The following is a 13,039-nucleotide window of genomic DNA, read 5'->3' as shown; positions in this document are numbered from 1 at the left end:
AAACCCTTGTATTGGTCAGCCTGTTGCGTGCTTTGGTGTGTGTGTGTGTGTGTTCCCAAACAAGGACACGTTTTGCTTGGAGGTGGCTGATGTTGGTGGGATTTAGAGGATGATGGAGGCAACAGGGGAAAGAGCCTCCGGTCCACAAAGTCCCTTCCACCAGGTGGCTGATGAGATACGGCACGACTGGCACGACTGCCATATTGCATTTCCATCCCAAAGCCCTTGCTTGGAAGTGTACTTCACCAGACTGCCACGAACATTGCCCTCATCCCGGCCAAGGTGGCGAGACACAGTAGTGATGACACCGTAGGCCTTGTTGATCTCTACACCAGACAGAATGCTCTTGCCAGCATATTTGGGGTCCAACATGTATGCTGCGGCGTGTATGGGCTTCAGGCAGAAGTCTTCACGCTTTTTGATGTATTTCAGAGCTGCAGTTTCATCTGCTTGGAGCAACAGTGAAGTGGGCAGAGCAGTACGTATTTCTTCTCTTACGTCTCTTACTTGGGGTCCAACATGTATGTTGCGGCATGTTTGGGCTTCAAGCAGTGTGCAAGATCTTGAGAATCAGCTGTACACGTGATGGAAGAAAGCACTGTGTATGCAGAGGGTTGCAATTCCATTGAATTGGGGGTAGTTTAACATTGTCCAAAGAAGGCCCAGATGTATACAAAATGGTGTTGTCTGCGTAGACGTGGATCAAAGAATCACCCGCAGCAAGAGCGACATCATTGATGTATACAGAGAAAAGAGTCGGCCCGAGAATTGAACCCTGTGGCACCCCCATAGAGACTGCCAGAGGTCCGGACAACAGGCCCTCCGATTTGACACACTGAACTCTGTCTGAGAAGTAGTTCGTGAACCAGGCGAGGCAGTAATTTGAGAAACGAGGACTATCGAGTCTGCCGATAAGAATACGGTGATTGACAGAGTCGAAAGCCTTGGCGAGGTTGATGAAGACGGCTGCACAGTAGTCTTTTATCGATGGCGGTTATGATATCGTTTAGGACCTTGAGCGTGGCTGAGGTGCACCTGTGACCAGCTCGGAAACCAGATTTCATAGCGGAGAAGGTACGGTGGGATTTGAAACGGTCGGTGATCTGTTTGTTCACTTGGCTTTCGAAGGCTTTAGAAAGGCAGGGCAGGATAGATATTGGTCTGTAGGTCAATATCCTCCCAGGATACCCGGGCCAGGTCGATTTAGAAAGGCCCGCTCGCAGAAGTGTTTTAGGGAGTGCTTGACCGTGATGAGTGGCGGTCGTTTCACCGCGGACCCATAATGGACACAGGCAATGAGACAGTAATCGCCGAGATCCGGGTTGAAAACAGCAGAGGTGTATTTAGAGGGCAAGTTGGTCAGGATGATATCTATGAGGGTGCCCATGTTTACGGATTTGGGGTTGTACCTGGTAAGTTCCTTGATAATTTGTGTGAGATTGAGGGCATCTAGTTTAGATTGTAGGACGGCCGGGGTGTTAAGCATATCCCAATTTAGGTCACCTAGCAGTATGAACTCTGACGATGAATGGAGGGCAATCAATTCACATATGGTGTCCAGGGCACAGCTGGGTGCTGAGGGGGGTCTATAACAAGCGGAAACCGTGAAGGACTTGTTTATAGAGATGGATGTTTAAAAGTAGAAGCTCGATCTGTTTGGGCATAGACCTGGATAGTATGACCGAACTCTGCAGGCTCTCTCTACAGTAGATTGCAATTCCGCCCTCTTTAGCAGTTCTGTCTTGATGGATTCAGGATTCAGACACGGCTAGGACGTCGGGGTTGGCAGAGTGTGCTAAAGCAGTGAATAAAGCAAACTTAGGGAAAAGGCTTCTGATGTTAACATGCATGAACCCAAAGATTTTTTTGGTTGCAGAAGGGGGGGGGGGGCCTGGGTTAACCTCTTCATCACCAGAGCAACAGAGTTGGATGAGGGTACGGCTAAAGGCTATAAGACCTGTCCGTCTAGTGCTTTGGGAACAGAGAATTAAAGGAGCAGATTTCTGGGCGTGGTAGGAAAGATTCAGGGCATAGTGTACAGACAAGGGTATGGTAGGGTGCGAGTACAGTGGGGGTAAACCTAGGTGTTGAGTGACGATGAGAGAGGTTTTATCTCTGGAGGCGCCAGTTAAGCTAGGTGCGGTCTCCGCATGTATGGTGGGTGGGACAAGGGGGGCTTTCTGAGGCATGTTGAGCAGGACTAGGGGCTCCGCAGTAAAATAAAACAGAGCTGCCCTAAACAACAGTATACAAGGCATATTGACATTTAGAGAAAGGCAAACAGCAATCACAGGTGTTGATTGGAAGAGCTGAGACAGCAATGGGTAAACAGCTAAGACAACAACAACAACGGGTAAATGGTGATGAATGGGCAGAGGGTCAGTTAGCGACACACAGGGCCTGAGTTCCAGGCTGGGGCTGACAGATAAACAAAATGAAGTGTTAATGAACAGTCCAGCAGGCATCAGCTCTGTAGCCGAGAGATCATAGGGTCCAATGAGCAGTAAAGATGAAACGGAGCCGTTCAGTAGTCGATTACTATGCAAGGCGAGCTGGAGACGCAGCATTCAGGAAGCTAGCAGGCCGAGGCTAGCAGATGGATCAACACCAACATCCACGACGCAGAGGCCGGTTGAGAGCACATCGGCCGAAGTTACGTCCGCAGACCAGTTGTGATGGATCGGCGGGTCTCAGTGTCGACAAAGGGTCCAGTCCAATTGGCAAGAGCGGTATTGTAGTTGGTGTACTTTGTTTGCTAGCTGGGAAATGGGCCTAGCTGGTGCATGCTTCTGGACAAGGGCGTTAGCCACAATAGCCACTCGGTAGCAACTAGCTAACCTCTGATGGAGGTTCCAGTTATAAGGTAAAAAAATAGCAGGCCGTACCATGTTGGGTGAGGCAGGTTGCAGGAAGGTATGTTTTTAATTTGAAAATGGAAAAAATTGATTGAAATGTATACAAAAGACAATACGAAAACAAACACGTCTTACTGCTTCGCTATCTTGGTCTATTGGGTCAAAGTAGTGCACTATATAGGGAATAGGGTGCCATTTGGGACACTTCCAGTGTGTGTAGAGAGCTACGCTGCTAAAAACAACCCTATAAAATATTGATGAACCTAATGAGGACAGAACACTCTGCCAGTGTTGGTCTAAAGGAGAGGATGATGTGGATGGGGATTTACTGGGCTTTGATGGTTTCCTTGAAGCCAATGTGGTCAATAAGAGGCTATCACAATTAGCGTTGGAAACTTTCCAGGAGAATTTCCAGAATTTTTCCATTGGAAGTTAAGCCTGGGAATTTTGCTTAAATTCATCAAAGTTAGCTTATAACAGTTAACCTTTTTTTGGGGGGATACACAAGGCAATTTCAGGTCTTGTGGCATATTTTGGTTAATATGGCTGCGATCCCCGTACAGGGACCAACATCAGGGGAAATTTCAGAGTGACAACTAAAAATACAAGTTCGTAACATTAAACATTCTTGAAAGTGTCTTACACCCTTCAAAAGATTAGAATCTTGGTAATCAAACTACGTTTTCCAATTTAAAATAGCTATTACAGAGAACAAATCCCATGCTTTTGTTTGAGAAGAGCAATCAAACATTTTCCGCCATGACAGTTTTTACACATTCACATCTGAAGGTAAAATTATGACTTACATTCTGATATCTTGCTCTTATTTCTCTTCCTGAGGGTCCCAGTGATCAAATGAAGTGCTGTTTTCTTTGATAAAATACATTATAGCCTAAATCGTAACATTTTGTAAACCGTTTGTGCCGTGAATTCCATCTCTATCCATTTTTTACGGAGCATTCGACGTGATTCCCCCCCGTAAACAATCGTTTATCTAGTCATGGTGGGTTTCAGTAAATTCCTCTGGATGTTTGCAACACAGCCAAACGTCATTGTTTTTTTTGCGGGGAGTATTGAGCTGATTTGAAGACAACGATAAATGACTACCTTACGCACCAATAATTTTAGCGAAGCTTCATTGATTGACTATATTTCTGCCCAATGACCACTGATCTTCTTGAAATCTAGCTGGGTAGATGGCCAATGAGCTGAGGTAAACGCCAGTGTGTAATGGTTTTGGGTTGGACCACAATTCCTTGTTTGTAATCGCACGCGCAGGGAACTCCATTCTCGCCTTGACGATCAGAGGAGTTGCTGTAAGGCTTTTTACGCACAGCTGTATTTCGGAAAGTTGTAGTTTCAACGATTTCATTGAAGATATCATGGCGAATAAATCAGGTATATTTTTTGTTTGAGGAATCTTGGAGTGTTATGATTCACGCCCAATTTTTCAGTTTTTGATCTGTTAAAAAAAGTTTGAAATATCCAATAAATGTCGTCCCACTTGCTGTTGATTCTTCACAAAAAATAGTTTTATATCTTTATGTTTGAAGCCTGAAATGTGGCAAAAGGTCGCAAAGTTCAATGGGGCCGAATACTTTCGCAAGGCACTATATATATATATATATATACACATATTATACATACATACACATACATATACACACATACATACATATATATATATATACATACATACACATATATATATATATACATACATACATACATACACACTCACACAATGAATCAATGGCCGGAGTTGAATGGAACAGCACTTCACCTTAGTGACCGTTCCCTCTGCTCTATACAATACATATGTTTATTTTATGTGATGATAAAAGGCTCATAACATAAAAAAAATATTTATTGTTTCTTTCACAGTGATAGCGACTCCGACTGGGAGCCGCCGGTGCCAAGCTGCCCGCTCTACCTGTGCCCCCAGTGGTGTTCATAAGCCACAGTTCATTACTGCAGGCATGACTGTGCCTCAGGGCCAAAAAGGCACAGCATGGAGGCGTCATTGTGTTCTGTGTCGCATGAAATGCACCACTTGTTCAGTTTGCCTCTGCTTTACATCAGAAAGAGACTGTTATGGGACATGGCACAGGCTGCAAAATATTATGATGAGGACTACCAAGGGGTGTACTGTTTAAAACTTTTTTTTGTGTGTGTGTTTTAATTGTTTTTTGATATGTTGTATATAGTTATTTGCACTGCTGTATATAGTTATAGGTCATTTCACCAATTCGGCCACTTGGGTACATTTGGGCAACTTGTGTGGGACACCTGGGTGACTTCATGCTAAATGTCATGTAGCTCACCCATTCCTGAAGTTATCAGTCTGAAACTTTGCACACCTACAGTTGCCCTCTTGTGTTATCCATCAAAATGATCTCCAGCATCCTATCGGACTGTGTGGCTATTCTAGTACATGTGAAAGATGATACTACAACAATAAAAAACGTATGCTCTTTCTTTCTCTTTTCTTCCACCAGATCTACTGTGTTATATTCTCCTACATTCAATTACCATTTCCACAAACTTCAGAATGTTTCCATTCAAATGATACCAAGAATATGCATATCCTTGCCTCTGGGGCTGAGCTACAGGCAGTTAGATTTGGGTATGTCTTCAGGTGGAAATTGAGAACAAAGGGATATAGCCATAACAGGTTAACTTTTTATGGATCAAATCCCGTTAGCGGGATCGATTTGACAACATCCGGTGAAATGGTAGAGCGCCAAATTAAAATTAGAAATATTTAACTTCCATACAATCACAAGTGCAATACACCAAAATAAAGCTTAACTTCTTGTTAATCCAGCCACCGTATCAGATTTCAAACAGGCTTTACGGCGAAAGCAAACCATGCTATTATCTGAGGACAGCACCCCCTCAAACAAACACATGACAATTATATTTGAACCCGCCAGGCACGACACAAAACTCAGAAAAAAACCCGATATAATTCATGCCTTACCATTGAAGATCTTCTGTTGGCACTCCAATATATCCCATAAAGATCACAAATGGTCCTTTTGTTTGATTAATTCCATCCTTATATGCCCAAATGTTCATTTATTTGGCGCGATTGATTCAGAAAAACACTGGTTCCAACTCGGCCAAAATGACGACAAAGTATCTAATAAATTACCTGTAATCTTGTTCCAAACATTTCAAACAACTTTCCTAAACCAACTTTAGGTATTTTAAAACAAATAATCGTTCAAATTTAAGACGGGATAAAATGTGTTCAATAGTGGATCAAATGAAAGTGGAGCGAGCTCCAGGTCACACGCCCCAAACAAAAAAACAGTCCATTTGGCTATACACCCGGAAAGGGACACTTCTTCATTACTCAAAGGAGAAACATCAACTAATTTCTAAAGACTGTTGACATCTAGTGGAAGCCATAGGAACGGCAAGCATATTTATATTAAAACAGGCTTGCCATAGAAAACTAAATGGAAAACAGACTGACCCCCCCAAAAATGTCCCTGGATGGATTGTGCTCTGGGTTTCGCCTGCCAAATCAGTTCTGTTATACTCACAGACATTATTCAAACAGCTTTCTTTGGTCTTGGCCATAGTGGAGTTTGGAGTGTGACTGTTTGAGGTTGTGGACAGGTGTCTTTTATACTGATAACAAACAGGTGCCATTAATATAGGTAACGAGTGGAGGACAGAGGAGCCTCTTAAAGAAGAAGTTACAGGTCTGTGAAAGCCAGAAATCTTGCTTGTTTGTAGGTGACCAAATACATAATTTGCAAATAAATTCATAAAAAATCCTACAATGTGATTTTCTGGATTTTCCCCCCTCATTTTGTCTGTCATAGTTGAAGTGTACCTATGATGAACATTACAGTCCTCTCATCTTTTTAAGTGGGAGAACTTGCACAATTGGTGGCTGACTAAATACTTTTTTGCCCCACTGTATATCACTGGTCATCCCTAAAGCCAACACCTCCTTTGGCCAACTTTCCTTCCAGTTCTCTGCTGCCAATGACTGGAACGAATTGCATAAATCACTTAAGTTGGAGACATATCTCCCTCACTAACTTTAAGCGTTAGCTGTCAGAGCAGGTTACCAATCACACAGCCCATCTTTAAATAACCCATCCAACCAACTACTGACATCATCCCCATATTTGTTTTTCTGCTCTTATGCACACCAGTATTTCAAGTTGCACATATCACTCCAGTGTCAATTGCTCCAGTGTCAATTGTAATTACTTCCCCACTATTGGCCTATTTATTACCTTACCTCCTTACTTCATTTGCACACACTGTATACAGATTTGTCTGTTGTGTTATTGACTATACGCTTGTTTATCCCACGTGTAACTCCGTTTTTGTCGCACTGCTTTGCTTTCTTCGCCAGGTCGCAGTTGTAAATGAGAACTTGTCTACCTGGTTAAATAAATGTGAAGAAAAACACTTTTTTTTTTTTTAAAACAGTCATGGTGAAAAGTAGTGCACTATAACAGGTAATAGGATGCCATTTGGGAAACATTTCATGCTTAGCAGAGTAATGACCCAGACAAGGCTGTTAGTGAAACACATTATGTTGCTGCAGTAGAGCGCAATCATTAACAATGCAATCATCTCCTTTCCCCTTCTGTTTTCATTAGAGCAGAACTGAGTATGGCTAATGTGGCGTGGTAAAAGTGTAGGCATGCCAAGTGAGCAGAGGTTGGAACCTAAATCCCTTTCCAATCGTTTCATTCTGAATAGAACCACTATTTATCTTGTTCCGTTCTACTGTTCCAACCAGAAAAATAGAGTTCTGAACTGGTACGAACCCCCCAAACTGTACAGGTTTATATCGTTCCTTTAAGTTACTTATTTAACCTGTGCAATCAGAGCTAAATGTAAAAAAAAAACTGTTGGATTCTGGCTTGAAATATACTTATTCATGTTACCATACTAGAACATATCGATGACTTTACATGTGTAAGAAATGTATTGGGGTCAATAGAGGGTGGATAAGAACTAGGTGTATGGAAGGTTACTGAGTGAGGAAGGGGAGTACAGAAAGTTTACAGTCTGTTAAAACATGGTATTGTTCAATCTCAAGGCTCTTAAAGAGGCAAAGGGCAACAGTCTGGTTTCAGTCACTGATAAGGTAGGACAGGCGTGGAGAGGAGCGAGGAACTCATCCTGAGGTCAGGTCAGATGAACAGTCCTATACCACACATTTCCACTCCCAGTTTTTAGCAGGAGGCGGGGCCATGAGTATGCCAGTGAAAATAACCAATTTAAGTTCCTGACTAGCAACAGATGTATTGGCTGTCTAGACGTGCAACAAACTGACTCCGCCTAGGAGGGTATAAATATATGTGCTTGTGTAAACAAGTCTTTGCAGCTGTTTCACCCAGTGGGGAATAAACTGGGTTTGAGCTTTTCCTATTTATCTGTGAGTTTTTACTATGTTTAGAACCAAACAGCTCATTGAATTACTTCAATCAGTGCGGCTAGAGCAGCTTGCTATGAAGCAGGTAAGCTAGTTGTTTACATGCATGATGGACTGACAAGTGTAGGGAGTGAGATGTGACATTGAGGGTGTGGAGAGAGAGAGGTTTGGCTTGAAGTGCTGGGCATCTTGTTATGATATGCATTATCTGAATTAGATACACACAATTATACCTAGGAGTTTCTATGGAGAAACTTTGAATGTCCTTTGAACTTCACGCTGGACCACTGGTAGCTAACAAGCTTGTGTGTGCAGAGCTGCACCAGAATTAAAAACACATGATTTTTTTGTAGTTAATGAATCCATTGTGAAATGTGATAACTATAGTATCCTTAACTAGCATTGAAAAAGTTAATCCATTCTTCTGTAAAATCTCTGTCCCCATCTACTGAATCATGCTTGTATAGTCAGTAGGCTAGTCGTCTATGCTTCGCAGGGGGGAGGAGCATGTAGCTTACACACACGCTAAGATTTTCAGCGGCAGGCAGACACTGGAATAGGTTTGAGTGAGGGCTTTGCTTAGGTGTTTTGAAAAAAATGCCAGCAAAATGAAATACAATTATAAACCAGTTCCCATGCTTTTAAAATAACAGTTCTATTCCAAAACAGTAGAAATCACTTTCGTTCCAATGCAGAAAAAAAATTGCCCTTTTCCAGTTTTTGGTTTGGTTCAAACCCCTGCCAAATATGATTATAAAGCCTACTGTTTATAATGGGTGTAAAAGATCAGTTTGCAAATGTGTTTAGGCATTGTCAACAAACCAATGTCTGTGGCTCACCAGGTGCATGAACTGTATCTATGGTAACCAGCAGCACCTGGCTGCAACTCAATATTAGGTATAATGCACCTCAATACAGTGAGTAAGCTGTAGGTTTATGGAATCGTTGATTCTTTTGAATTCAACCAGACCTACATGATCATGAGAAGATGTTGATCAATGTGCATTTGATTTGACTATTTAAAATACATACAAACGGTACACCAGGCAACAGATGTATACCAACAATTGCCCAGGATACTCAGAAGACTCATTGAGCTAGTTAAATAAACCTAATAAATCAAAGCTTACCTAGCACAGCCATGCACTCCACCCCAGTCTGCCAGTCCCTATAGTTCTTGTCAAAGTTGTAGAAGAGTCTTCTCATGCAGTCCTTCAGAGCTGCGTCTCTCTTCTCCTCAAGACTCTGGAGCTCTGAGAACAGACGCTCTATCTCCCTGGTCCAGTAGCGTTTCCAGCCCTTCTTAGTGGACTTCACCTGATTAAATAGAGTTCAGAAAAGTTTCTTAAACTGTCACTCCACAATATTTTACAAGACATACTACAGATTAAAAATCACATTGTGGAACACTCAGTATTTCTAATTTGGCAGACGCTTCTTTTTTTTCACCCCAGTGGGAATCAAACACCTGAAAATGGCATTGCTAGCAGCCACTCTGACCTTGTACTCCTCAGGAATGTTCCTCTCCGAGACACTGTCTGGTACTTCCATCTGAAAGCGGTTCCGTCCTGTCCCCCAGTAGGTCAGGTTCCTGCAGCCCAGCCTCTTCTTCTGCCTGGCAACATTCAAGTTTGTTAACTGCATTTAACATATGCATTTGTCCAAGAAAAATATAGCAAAAAAGCTCATTTCAGTTCTCCATTGGGCATGCTTTTTAGTCCAGGACTAAGTGTAATGTGACCCTGGGAAGGTCCCCTAAATGTGTTTCTCAAGAGATGAAGGTACCTGTCCAGGTAGTCCTGTAGGTCCCTCTCACAGGCCTTGATGCCACTGAGAGCCTGGTCAAACTCTGGGTCAAAGCCAGTCTTAGGGGTGATGACTCCGGTGGCGCGGGCCTTCTGGTGGTCGAAGGCTGTGTCCCAGCGTTTCAGCTCGGCCGACAGGTCAGGGAAGAGGCCCTCCTGACCGTCATCCTTCAGGTTGACCACCTGATGAGATTACATGAAATTGGAATTTATTAAATCGCCAAGAGGAAAACAGTTTGTTTTTACTGTGGTTGTAACCAAGTATGACGAACACAAATACTCAACATTTAAAACAATCCCAAGACAACACCAATAAATACAGGACATTTAAAAAGTACAGAATTAATATAGTAAAAAGCACAATTATAGTGACAGGTAGTGCTGTGGTGTGTAGTGTACAAACCTGGCGCAGCAGCCTGGACCGGAAGTCGACCGCGACCGGTCCTAGTATGGTCACAATCTCCTGCATGGTCTTGAAGCCCTCCAGAGCCGAGAGGAAGTCCGCAATCTTTTTCTTACTGTAGGTGACCTCTTCATACAGAACAGCCCTGCTGTCCGGGTGGTCCTGACCCTTCGGAGTACCGATGCTGTGGATCTTACTAAGGAGCCTCTCCAGATCAGGGAGCTTCTTGAGCAGGTCTGAGACCTCCGTAGCCTGGGCCTGCACTCCCATCAGGTCCTCCAGGGCATCCAGGCGTTCCCCTATAATCATTATAATACATGAGGTTTATATAGCGCATTTCAATGACCGAGCAAATCAGAAGAAATAAGACAATAGCAGACCAACCAATGAAAACAAGAACAGGGTTCAAAACAATAGGTTTCTGCATTTGTGTATTTTCGTATTCCCCTCACCTATGGATGTGGGGTTACAGAGCGGGGAACAGAGCCACTGCTTCAGCAACCTTTTACCAAATGGAGTACTACAGGTATCCAGGCGTTCCAACAAGGTCCCCTCTGTACCCCCCGACACATTCTGCAGGATCTCCAGGTTGGCTAGGGTCACCCCATCCAGGACCATACGCTGACGGGTCTGGGAGAAGAAACTGGTCGGCCCGGCTGCCTTCTCCATCTCCACGTCTACTGGGATATATTCCTAGAATTTGGGATAAAATCATAACTTCGTGCACCCCTGGAACCTCTTGCCTAGGCGCCAGGCAGTTTCTGCTCTCTTGACAACTCCATATGGAATCGTCCTGCCATGTTTGGTTTGACAGTGACAAAAGAGTAGGCAAAAGCATAAACAGATCTGGGACCGGGCTACGCCTGAAAGGCTCAAACTAACCAAACTACTTATTTTCCTACAACATTCACTAATTTATGGTTAGCAAATGTTCATAATACAAATGAAGCAATAAACCAATAACTTAATTGGTTTAATTGCTTAATTATGGTGGGCTAATCGGTTAACCATTGACATCCCTACCTGGAAGTTGGTCATGGACAGCAGCTCCTGGTCAACCAGACATTTCTTTAAGTAGAACATACAGCCTCCCAGGGCCGACAGAGCCAACTCATACCCCTCCTTAGGGGTCAGACCCAACGAGTCGCTCTCAGACGTCATGGATTTGAGGACAGAGGGGAGAACACTGCTCCCAGTCTCCTCATCCTTCCTCACACTCTCTTTAAAGTAGTCTTCTTCAGCTAGGGTCTTCAGGGTCTTCTGTGCATCCCAGAACTGGGAGCCTGTTGAGAGGGAGGAGGGTGTAATGTAGTGAACATTACTGTTATTCCAGTCCATGTTTTCATTATATTGATAACCGATATACAATATTCCATTCCATGTTTTACTCATGCACTAGTTGAGCGAGAGAGAGCAAGTGAACAACAATGTTGGTAAAGTACAGTTCAGACACCCAACCAATTTTCATAAACAAAGACTGACGTTACAGACTGGAAGTACGGGAGAGGAAGGGGTCACTGTAAAGCTGTAATCAGTGTCATTGTAAATAAAGTACTAAAAAAGTGGATGAAGTGAAATATTGATGTATACAGACTGACATGATAAAAAAAGTATTGAAAAATAACTGTGAACCTGCAGTCAGCCCCTCCTGCATAGCCGAGGACAAAGAAGCCTTGAAGATTTTACGGGTTTCGGCTGAAGGGTTCCCCTTCTCAAAGAGCACCTGTGTAAACAGAAAGAAAATAAGGGAGCATTTTATATACATTTTCCTTGATGTCAAAAAACCTTTACGACCAGGATGGGGCAGATCAATGTAGTGTGTCTTGTTGTTGTTGGGTGATTGCGATATGCTGTAAGTGTTGTGAAAACTAGAAAGGGTAATTTCCCTAAATAATAATTGTGTGACTTGTTTCAGCTGTCCAAACATGAACATATTTTTATGGTAGTGACCGAAGTTAACAAGTTTAAATTGTTAGTGTTGAACAGTGGAGGATGCTGAGGGGAGGACAGCTCATAATGGCTGGAACAGAGCGAATGGAAAGCATGTGTTTGATGTATTGGATATCATTCCACTTATTCAGCGACAACCATTACCATGAGCCATTCTATCCAATTAAGGTGCCACCAACCTCCTGTGCTGTAGAAGTAGTGACTGACCTGTGCAGGGGTGTAGTGAGACAACAGGGTGCGGAGCCGGGAGCAGTGTCGGTCGTCCTGGAATTGGCCCACATAGAAGTACCCTACAGATGTGTCCACGAAGCTGACGCCATAGGTCCTGCATCGCCCTGAACTCTCCTCCTCTGCCTTGAGATGAGAGGTGATACTTTGATGCAAAACACATTACTGCAACCTCCATGTCACACAATATGGAAAACTCAAGGTTAGAGGAATTTGACCCAAACATAATTTTTTGATAAACTAACCCTGTAAAAAGTACAGTGTTGGGGAGTGTAGTTCAACTAGTAATTTAACTATATTTTGCAGTAGCTTGGTGGTAGTTGAACGTGTTGGTAGCTGTAAAAGTGGGTAATCTAATTTTGCCCAGAATTTCCCCAAACGG

General features: G+C 43.1%; 1 protein-coding gene across 1 annotated transcript in view; it reads right to left on the bottom strand.

Moving 5' to 3' along the window:
• The window catches only part of msh6 (mutS homolog 6 (E. coli)), a 33,436-nt gene that overhangs the window by 6,236 nt on the left and 14,161 nt on the right, over positions 1-13,039 (bottom strand). Inside the window, exons 7-14 of the mRNA XM_020460713.2 lie at positions 12,637-12,783; positions 12,112-12,202; positions 11,503-11,762; positions 10,932-11,172; positions 10,480-10,778; positions 10,057-10,259; positions 9,772-9,886; positions 9,402-9,588 (exon numbers count right to left, since the gene is read on the bottom strand). Coding sequence (XP_020316302.1) covers positions 9,402-9,588; positions 9,772-9,886; positions 10,057-10,259; positions 10,480-10,778; positions 10,932-11,172; positions 11,503-11,762; positions 12,112-12,202; positions 12,637-12,783 — 1,543 coding nt within the window. The remainder of the gene's footprint in view (positions 1-9,401; positions 9,589-9,771; positions 9,887-10,056; positions 10,260-10,479; positions 10,779-10,931; positions 11,173-11,502; positions 11,763-12,111; positions 12,203-12,636; positions 12,784-13,039) is intronic.

The sequence above is a fragment of the Oncorhynchus kisutch genome, linkage group LG25 (genome assembly GCF_002021735.2).
Source record: "Oncorhynchus kisutch isolate 150728-3 linkage group LG25, Okis_V2, whole genome shotgun sequence".
NCBI classification, from domain to species: Eukaryota; Metazoa; Chordata; class Actinopteri; order Salmoniformes; family Salmonidae; genus Oncorhynchus; species Oncorhynchus kisutch.
This window is presented reverse-complemented; position numbering and strand designations above follow the sequence as displayed.